We start from the raw sequence: 10,638 nt of genomic DNA, 5'->3' as shown, positions 1-10,638 counted from the left end.
GACGTTTCCGCATAATGCACATGTACACACACCAGTACAAATGCTGCTAAAGTATCCCAACATGTACCTTTTTTTAGTACAATGTATATATTAATAATTTCATGTAGTCTGACGAAACTGTGAAATTTGATGTGACCACATATTTCTATGTGCATAATATTGGTTTAATAATAAGGCCATAGGTGCCCCACCTCCTCCAAAACAAAAGTTAAGTGGTATCTCCGCCTGATGTTTTATGGTGCAATGTGTATAGTGAGACATGCTGGATGAGGTTAGAATGAGTCAAATAAGAGAGCTATGGGAAACAGAGGCCTGGAGCAGATTCTTGCAGCAGATCACATTTAGGACTTGGTGTAGACTGACAAATGGTGCATGTGTTCAGGCGATCTAAGTGGCTGCATGAAGCTCGTTTTGCAATGTGATGTCCCAGTGGGGACACACAAAAAAAATTTACTCTTAGATCTTTAGTAAATCCACTTCTATAATCATATCCACAGCTCACAATATATTAACGTGGAAAGAATGCCTCTTACATTGCTGGCCAGTTAGAAGAATATCACACTTAGAGATGGCAAAAAAGATAATTGCGATCAGTTAAACTGATCTGAGAATCACAAATTGCTCAAGGAATCCCTAGTAACCTCTGGAGGAAGCCTGATTCTGAGAAACACTTATCTAACCTTTTCCTACTTTATTCAAAACTAGGCCCATTGTCTGTCTTTACATACACTATGACACCTATCCATGGTTCATGTCATGTAATCCAAATAGTGTGAAGTCTAAAGTGTCCCACAGAATACTATCTGCACAGCATAGTTTTATTAATTAGCCCTTATGTGCCCCCCACCCAAAACAATTATGAATTTATCTTTATAGGCTGAAGAGAGTCGGAATCATTTTTCCAAGTTTTTTCCCTTAACCAAATCCATCATGCATTGACTGCATTTTGCTTCTTTATAGAACAATCCCCAAAATAACTCTAAGCTTCAGGTCACTTGAGAAATATTTATTTACTTAGGGTTGGGCACATAAAAATATAAAACATTTATTACAAAATCACTATACAAACACTGTTGAGTTAATGGAAAGTAAAGGAAGGTTTCAAAAAGCGGCGGTTGTTCTGAGGCATGGGAGGAGCCATGAACCCAGGTCTGTTCACTGCCGATGGCCTTGAGCCACTGCTTTGATCGTCACCATATCCTGGATACATTTTACTGGATGCATTGTTTTTGGAATATTTTGAATTGGTGCCGCTAGGGAAAAAAAAAAAAGAATATTATACATATATTTGTGATTCTTTATTTAGGTTTATAATTAGTTTAAACAAGAACTGAAAAAGTCAGACAAATTTGAAATACCATGAGAGATAGTTTGCTAATTAGTTTGATAGGGTTGGTGTTGACAACACTAAAGAACTACCGTATTTTTCGGCGTATAAGACGCACTTTTTCTTCCCCAAAACTGGGGGGGCTTCACTAGCTGTCTCTCAAATGGGCTCACAGTATAATGTCCCTACCAAAGTCATATCTCTTTAATACAGTCTAAGGTCAATGTTGGGGGAAACCAGTTAACCTATCTGCATGTTTTTGGAATGTGGGAGGAAACTGAAGTACCCAAAGGAAACCCACGCAAACAAAGGAGAACCTGCAAACTGCAGATAGTGTCCTGGCTGAGTTTCAAACCTGGGACCCAGCGCTGCAATGGCTAGCACTAAACCATTGAGCTGCAGCTATGATTGGCCTGCATTGAAAAGAATGCACTGGGTATAAAACGGAGAATATAATGAAAAATAGAACGTTTTTACTTAAAAAATTATTAACATTTTTTGAGGGGAGAAAGGAGGAATCAGAGAAGGAAACAAACAGCAGTTCCTAAACATTACCAATTTTTATTTCTGGATGTAATTATTTTTAAACACAACCATGTTCTCCTACGTATCTGACAAGCTGTTCTTCTGATAAAACCTATTTAGTGACACTTACCTGCTATCCTCCTTATGGTTGCAGTGTTAAATATATTGAAATAATGTACACCAAAGATTTTGCCCAGGCGTTTGCAGAGGTCAGTCAACTCAGCCTGGCATTTCTTAACCATTTCCTCCCTGTGGGATGTAGAGGTCGTAACAGATAACTTCTGCTTCCGGAGACTACTGGCATTTTCAGTGTCTTGGAACTCAACCTGTTAGGGATAATTACACCACCTTTACATTAATCTTTTTTTATTCATAATTGTTTATGACAGTGTGTGGAAAGAGTATTGGAAACATACCTTTGTGAATCCACTCAATACAGCTTGAGCTCGTTCTCCAGATCTTATATAGGCCACAGCCTGGTCATTGGCTGTAATATAGAGCTCTTCATCTAGGATCCTGTCCAACACTAGTTTCCGGAATAACCGTTCTGCATTGTGCCGTGAATACGTTGCTCCCTTTCCAAATATACCAGTCTGGACCTTTGCAGTTTTACTGCCTGATGGAGTAGAAAGAGAGTTAAGGTTACAGTCACAAGAATAATCAGTTTAATGTAATAGGAAACAAGGACAGACCACATGTTACGCTGCTTACCCAAAAATATATCCACCATCATATTGAGTGTAAGGCGGTTACCAGAATTTTTTCCTCTCCCACGACTAGAAGTGCAATGTTCTTGGACAAATCTTACTAAAGTTTTCACTTCCTCTGTAACATCTCTGGACTTGTATTCCTAAAACAAAAGAGAGGAGAGAATCAAAAGTTTATTTATAACTATATTTCTTTTCTACTAACAAATCCCATTGCTAATAGCCTCTCCTACAAGTTTTCTGATTTTGTATGTTTTACAGTTTGCACAAACAGACTTAATATACAGTACAAAGAAGTAATTTTTTCATGTTATTAAATCACTATATATAATAAACAAAATGTTATTGCTCGCTGTTAGTTACAGTTTTAGTCATCACTGATGCCTAAGCACAGTCCAGTATACATGCTGCGTGACCCTGTACCTTCTCCTGCTCCAGAGCACCAATAAGCAGACTCAAATCCCAGGGTAAAAAATCAGCAATACTGGTCATATATAAAGCAATGTATCTTTTGAAAACACAAGAGATATAATAGGGGGGGGGGGCTGAGTGGGTAATTGAAGCCCTCATCCTCTACCAACACAGCTTGGTACCCCAAATATTATAAATCTCTTGTAGAAAAGCAGTACTGTTGTCTTACCGTTGTCCTGCAACAGTTGTCACATGCCACTCGGGGGTTTTCTTTGCAGAATTTAGGATTAAATGTAGTCTCTCCAAAGTAAGCAAGAAGTTGCATCCGGCGGCATTCAAGGACGTTTTCACAGTAATGCACCATGCTGTAGAGGTTGTTAAAGTGTGTCTGCTTAGTGTGACTGTTCCCATCTTTCTCCACTAAAAAGAACGCAAATAACCAAACAGATTTATAAGTGATTGTTTAGGGAGCTATCTCAAATTAAGCAATGATTACCTTCTTTACACACACAAGGGATATGGTGTCATATAATAACCTGTTCTAGGTAAAATATCTACCTCTTTAACAATTGTACACAAAAAAAAAACGTAGAGAGAAACGATAATGTCCCACCAGAAATGGTGAAAAGTTTTCCAGCTGATGTACAGACAATATAAGTGACTAGAATTTAAGGAAGAGACAACTTGAAAGCTCTAAGAATGTATCTTAAGTGGGATCATTAGTAAGGCTTTGTTTTGCAACTGGTATGGTTTAGTACATGATAAGCACTTTTCCAGATTTACACACTCCCAAAAACTATGAAAATAGTTAAATGATAATGCAAGATCTTAAAATGTTGCCCTCTGAAAGACTTGGAAAAAAAGGATGCATTGATTTTGATTATACATTAGTTAAAAACAGAGAAAATCATCAAGTGGTTACCTTGTGCCTGCAATCTGATCAACATCATTTGCCACGATAAACTGGTGGTAATAATGGTCAAATGAATCTATCAGGATCACTTCTCTGCTATCGCCACTGTCTGCACAGTAACAAGGCTATTATGAAATATAATCATCAACATGGGCTTACTTTGTATAAGCCTACGGATTCTGGTCACATCACTGTAGCTGTAGAAAAGCAGACAATGGGACATCTCTCCATCTCGACCGGCTCTGCCAGATTCTTGGTAATATCCCTCCACAGATTTCGGAAGTGAAGCATGAATGACATATCTCACATCAGGCTTGTCAATGCCCATTCCAAATGCTATTGTAGCACAGATTACCTATGTAATGCAACAAAGGAATAGCATGGTATTCATATCAGGGAAACAGGCTAGTATATATGAGTAATATAAAGGTAACACACAGCAGGCACTAGAATGTAGCTAAACAATTGTAATAATACAAAAATAAACGAAAAACTACTATATCAGAGGTTATTGTGGACAATGACCACTACCTATTAGTCATACCTGGCAGTCATCCTGATTTATCCACTTATGTTGTACATAGTCCCTATTAGAATCACTAAGCCCAGCATGATAAGCCAGAGCTGCCAGTCCCTCTCGCTGGAGAGTTTCAGCCGTAGTATCACACTCGTGTCGTGATAGACAGTAAATGATCCCAGAGTCATCTGAAGTAGAAAACATGGACCAGAATTATGCATACAATATTTAATAAATCTCTGACTTTGCAGACAGCCAGAAACAAGTATACCAAGCTAATCAAGAAATAGACCAAGGTTCCCCAAATAGACTCTACAGTTCCATGGCAGGTCACCAGATATAAAGTCCCTAAATGCTGATGTCAGTATTTACTTTGCACTTACCGCTAATTTAGGATGTTACTTTTAAAAGAAAGTAGTAAAATTTAAAGCAACTGAAAAATTACTGCTAACGGACACAGTACATTTGGGCCATGGGAAAACACAGATTTTAGACTAAAATGCTATTTGTGGCTAGAATACACTGAGGTGTAGGTCACAAAAATATTTCAGCTGTTCCCAGAGAACAAAACTTTTTTAACCGCCTTGGCAGTATTCCCGAGTGTGGCTTGGGGTAAATTTCACATGGCAAAAGCGGTAAACCTGAGCCACACTCGGGGTAGGAAAAAAAATACTACCTGCTGCCCTCGATCCAGCAACGTCTTCAGCGATCCTCAGCTGGCTTCTGCATCACATCCGCGGTGTGATCGATGTGATGCGTGAAGCGTTGGCACACCAGAAGGTGTGGCTTGGCGGGAAATTGAAAAACAGATTACAATCTGCTTTTAAAAAATTGATCACAGTGATAAAGTTATAAAAAAATAAATCCAAAAGTTTATTCTATTATTGTACCCTTTTTTGGACAAATGTAAAAAGTTTTTAAATAGAATTATAAATAAAATAAAAAGTATTTATTATATTATAATTTATTATTTGTGTTTCAAACTTTATCATACCTGGAAGTGTTTTCTAAGGATTACAGGAGTAAAATATTAAACAAACAAACAAATATACAACAAATTTCCATGCAAAACAATTTACCGCTTTTGACATAAAAATAAGGACTTAATTAGACTGCCTTAAAAAAAGGGACATAATTAGGCTGCCTTAATGTTTTCCCAAGAGTCCAAAAAAAAAAAAAAAAAAATGTTCCAACACAATAAACTCACTGGGATGATATTTCTTAATCCACTCCACACAGTCCTGGGCTACCTTTTTGGGTTTTTTTGGCAACACTTCATACTTTAGGTTGTCCCTGTTAAAACTCATTGAAAATCTGTATTATAAAAAAAAATAAAATAAATCAGGTTAATATGGTCATATACATATAAAAGTAAGAACAATGACTGATGGCAAACAGATTGTTACATGTTTTTTTTTTCTTTTATATGACCTATATGTATCTTCAAATTCTATTAAGAAGAATTGCTAGTTCACCAGACTTACATCTGAGGTTTTGTCATTTTCAGCTGATTTAGAATGTCTTTCTGGACACGGGGATTTGCAGTTGCAGTTAGCGCCATCATTGGTGCAGTAGGGAATTTTTGGCGTAGCATGTTTAGCCGTTTGTAGTCCGGGCGGAAATCGTGACCCCACTAAGAGAGAAGGTGTAAGGATTATAAATACAGAAATAAAAAAAGATTTATATTTGACAAGACAAGATAAATTACCTGACTGACACAGTGAGCCTCATCAATGACAAACCGGGCTAAAAGCTTGCGCTCATAAAGATTTTCCATAGTGGTGATAAGCCTAGCACTTGCACAGACCTGTAAGGCAGTTAAATAAAAATCACATTATTAGAACTCATTTGCCCTGACATATTAGACCCGAGAATAGTCCTAACTATGCCTTTCATACCACAATTTTTGCAAAGCTGCCAAGTCAAATTGACTGAAAAAAAGTGTTAACAGTCCAAGTAATTTATTTTCAGTTGCCATGCCCATCATCCATGAATGTGGGTGTAAACTACTACAAAACTATCCCAACTCACATTAACATGGCCCCCAAGGCTAATATGTTACCCAGTCTGTCTGGTAATACATTTTAAAGAAACATAACAGTATCAGTACTGCAGTTAAAAGTATGTAGACATTTAAGGGAACAAGGGGGACATGCCTTCATACTAAAAGAACAACTTATCTTCATTTAGTGTTTTAACTCCCCATGCACATTACAGTCTGACCATGAAAATATTACCAGAAATATGTAATATGGGGATGTACTACTTTGTTTCAAAGCAGACAGGTCCTTACACCACAAAAGCTCTTGTCAGAGATAGAGATTGTACATTTATATTGTAATGTGTGAGCTTCAGGGGTTACCATGTTCTAGGCAGTGTGTTATTAGTAAGAATCCTGACAGTTAATATCACATATCAAGACTCCAATGTCCCTATGTTAAAAGTTAGGCTTAGTTGAAGGTACTTCAAACTAAACAATGAGGCAACATTAATCTTTCACAAACAAGCCTGCAAAATGTTTATAATTTGTGCAATCAGAATCTAGATTAAGTCCAAACTTATCTAGTTTTCTTTGCCTTTGTGTGGCCACATAGGCTTTACTTTGTTGCACACACAAACTTGCCTTTTCTGGGGTAACATAAAGAAGCTTTATAATTGGATCTTTTTTAGAAAGCTGAAGGTAAATGCTGGAAGCTTCGGCATCTGTCTTGTCCCCAGTAAGATAAGTGGCAGGAATCTGAAAAAAAAAGGGAAATGTAAAATTGCAGACCTACACAATACCAAGAAAACGACAGTACTTTATTGAATCAAAGGGGTCTATGTATAAAGCAGTGACCCAACATTCATTGAGACATTCTTTGTTGGAGAATCCTCCAAAGTGATGTTTTTAATTGCAGTAATATTATTAAAGAGGATTTATTTAGCACCAACATATACACAGCGCTGTACATAGGGGTTGCAAATGTCAGACAGATATAGACAGTAACACAGAAAGAGGAGAGGACCCTGCCCCGAAGAGCTTACAATCTTAATTCATTTTTCACCAGGGAATGTTTCAGTGTATACATGACTCACTAATTTATTAAGGAATCCCAAAGATAAAATCCACACAGAAAAATGGTCTTACATCCAGAGATGTCAGTTTCTGCACTTGGTCCACAATCAAGGAGCGAAGAGGAGAGATCACAATAGTAACTCCAGGGGAGACACAGCCTGGAAGCTGGTAACACAAACTCTTACCACCACCTGAAAATGAAAAAACATAATGTAAGGCTTTATTGGTCATCTTCATCAAGGCTTCATTTTCACAATTTCTCACATACATTATATACACATGAGCAGTGTTTGTATTACCTTCTATAAATACATACATTTATCAGATATTACAGGAATCAATTACTTCATGACAGACAATGCAAGCCAGGCACATACCACCTTAATCTAGGGTTGGTGGCAAGCTGTAACACATTGTAAAACAAATAGTCAAACGAGCCAGGCTACTAGAGTCATGGCCCTGTAAGAAGGACCAAAGCCACACAATACTTAAACAATGTGGTGTCCCTATCTTCAACATGTTTATCTGGGTACATACTGATAAAATGAATCACTTGTTATCATCCAGCTAAAATGTTAAAAGGTCTGTTTGCACGAGAAATGGAATATAGTTTTAGTCAAGTTTCACACAAGTAAATGTCTCCCACACCGAAGCAGAAAATACCTGTTGGCATGAGAATAAAGCAGTCCTCCCCACACAGGGTGGCATTGATAGCCTCCAGCTGGTTGGTACGGAAACGATGCAGCCCAAATTTTTTGTGAAAAATCTTCATCATCTCCTTAGAGTGCGGAAAGTTGTAGCCCCGAAATCTTTCATGAGCAGGGTTGTCTATTGGTGGCTTTATTAGCGAATCTGCAAAAATTAAAATTTAATTAAAAATATACAATATTTAAGGTCTTTATAAAAAGATAAGCTATTGATCTATTTAAAGGCACAGTGACTGTATACAGCCATTCTGGAAGAACATATTGAGGAAAACTAGACGCCACAACCGAAGACAAGAGAAGAAACCCGCAAAATAAGGAACAGCTCACCTTTTATAGATGCCACTTTAAGACACTCTCTTCTCTAAAGCTGTTCTGTTGAAAATGCTAACATTTTAGATAATGATCCCTAGACCAAAAAGTGATCAAATCCAGTCTACTCAAATATAGTGTTCAACCAGACCGTATGCTGAACTCCAGCCTCCCTTCTGATATTGCATGGTCAACTGGCTGTTTTTCTAAACTGAAAATATATATTACTGCACATTGTGAACTTCTCACAGTATGCAATAATAGCTGTAGCAATTCAGAGCACACATTTTTCTAGACTTGAAGACAAACAGCTTCATCTAGCTTTTTCCACCTCAGCCTCATTGTCCCTGGCCCTCCTCATTTATTTATTGAATTTCTGTTAGTTTCAGTCATAGGGGCTTTGTAACACATTTGTGGATACCCAGAGCAGACTGGATACAAATGCAGCCTTTCCAGAAATGCCCACACCTCCAGATAACACACCTCCATAACTCATACCAAGAGAGAACACAGTGATTGCATTAGGGTTTTGGAGACAAGGTTCTTTGATGTTTTAGAAAGGTATGTACAGTACCCTGATAGCTCCTTCCACAAGCCATGACCTGTCTGCAGACAACATTACTGGATCTAAAATAAGGTATGTAATAAGACTGTAAAGGTTCATTTAAAATTTTCATTAGGCTGTGGATGAAGACACACCACATTTATCATATCAAGAAAAGCATGCATTTTTCAGATAGCTAGTTAGTACCAGCACAACCAACACTGTGCACAACTGCAAGATATCACACATTCAAATACTGCTGTCTATAGCTTTATATTCAAAGTTTTCATCCTGGTTCTACCAGCTAATACAACGCACGCACTGGGCTGTGAAAGAAACATTGATTAGAAATTTATAGTCTAGAACAGGGGATACCACTGTGTGTGTAGTGTGTTTAGTATGGTATGTAATGATCAAAGGGTTATTAAAAAATACCCACCTGGTTGCCCAAAGGACTGATTGGTGTTCGCAGGAGCTTTTACTGAGACTGCGCTGAAATTACTCTTGGTAACTGGTGGTGCTTCTCGTATAGCAGGATATGCTGATGGCTCAGCTTTGCCAGCAGGTGGAGCCACTTGGCTGTCAATGAACTGAAGATCATCATCATCAAAGTCTTCAATATCAAAATTGTCTATATCAAAGCCTGGGTCATCATTGTCCAAGATCTCTGGGGGAGGAGCAGATGGCCGAACACAAGTGCTAGAGGTGACTGGTTTCTGATTATGTGGTGTATTGAATTTGCTATCAAAGAACACAGAATCCTGAAGACTGGATGAGTTATTTATCGTTGTATCAATGGATGGAGAAGAAAACGATGGTTTCCAATCTGTCTGGCTCCCAAACTTGGTGCTACTATCTTGAGAACTATCTTTGGTCTTCTTATCAGAAGTACCAAGTGGCTTAAATTTAAACACATGCTCTAACAATCGATTGGAAATAGATTTTGCAGCATGTGTATGCACAGAGCTTCGTATGGAATCATCTGTTTTAGCAGAAGACATTCTAGGATATGGTGACAATGCAGGGCTTTCTGTATCAGGTGAGAATCTACGATACGGTGACAATACAGGATCTTCTGTAGCAGATGTCATGTGCCCCGAGAAATTTGATAAAAGATGTTTTCTGACAAAAAAACAAAAAAAAAAACATGTTTAAATAAAAGTCATTAACCAACTTTAAACCTCAGTATACACCAGACGATAAAATGTGGTGCAAGCAAAACTGTTTGTAGACCTCTTACTTGCCTTGGGACATACTTACATAGTTAGGTTAAAAATAAGAGACAAGAAAAAAGTTCATCGAGTTCAGCCCAATGAAGTTTATGGAGCTCTAATGCACATTCAGGAAATCACTGGATGTAAACATACAGCAGAGCTACGGCCATCAGATATTGGCAAGTATGTATCTTTGACGAAGGAGAATGGATTGATTTAGGTCACAGTAACGGCCCAAACCAAATGTGTGCACTTTGAAAGCAAAGTTATCCTTTAACCACCTGAGCGTTACACTGATTTCTAGATTTCTGTTCCAAAAGCGTCACAGGTTTTCATGAAATTTTTTTTTTTAAATTGTAGACCTGTAACTTACAGAAATATGTCCGAATAGGGTTCTAGTAGATATCAT

General features: G+C 37.7%; 1 protein-coding gene across 3 annotated transcripts in view; it reads right to left on the bottom strand.

The window, feature by feature from the left end:
- Positions 1–1,476: 1,476 nt before the first annotated feature.
- Positions 1,477–10,638, bottom strand: part of BLM (BLM RecQ like helicase) — an 18,433-nt gene continuing 9,271 nt past the window's right edge. For all 3 annotated transcript variants that reach the window (XM_072402522.1, XM_072402521.1, XM_072402523.1), the window contains exons 7-19: positions 9,455–10,137; positions 8,119–8,307; positions 7,528–7,646; positions 7,024–7,137; positions 6,109–6,207; positions 5,885–6,033; positions 5,608–5,714; positions 4,428–4,588; positions 4,043–4,238; positions 3,200–3,390; positions 2,564–2,702; positions 2,269–2,468; positions 1,477–2,178 (exon numbers count right to left, since the gene is read on the bottom strand). In XM_072402522.1, coding sequence (XP_072258623.1) covers positions 1,969–2,178; positions 2,269–2,468; positions 2,564–2,702; positions 3,200–3,390; positions 4,043–4,238; positions 4,428–4,588; positions 5,608–5,714; positions 5,885–6,033; positions 6,109–6,207; positions 7,024–7,137; positions 7,528–7,646; positions 8,119–8,307; positions 9,455–10,137 — 2,557 coding nt within the window. In that variant the 3' untranslated portion in view covers positions 1,477–1,968. The remainder of the gene's footprint in view (positions 2,179–2,268; positions 2,469–2,563; positions 2,703–3,199; positions 3,391–4,042; positions 4,239–4,427; positions 4,589–5,607; positions 5,715–5,884; positions 6,034–6,108; positions 6,208–7,023; positions 7,138–7,527; positions 7,647–8,118; positions 8,308–9,454; positions 10,138–10,638) is intronic.

This window comes from Pyxicephalus adspersus, chromosome 2 (assembly GCF_032062135.1).
Source record: "Pyxicephalus adspersus chromosome 2, UCB_Pads_2.0, whole genome shotgun sequence".
Classification (NCBI taxonomy): domain Eukaryota; kingdom Metazoa; phylum Chordata; class Amphibia; order Anura; family Pyxicephalidae; genus Pyxicephalus; species Pyxicephalus adspersus.
Note: the sequence above shows the minus strand (reverse complement) of the source record. Positions and strands in the feature narration are given on the sequence as shown.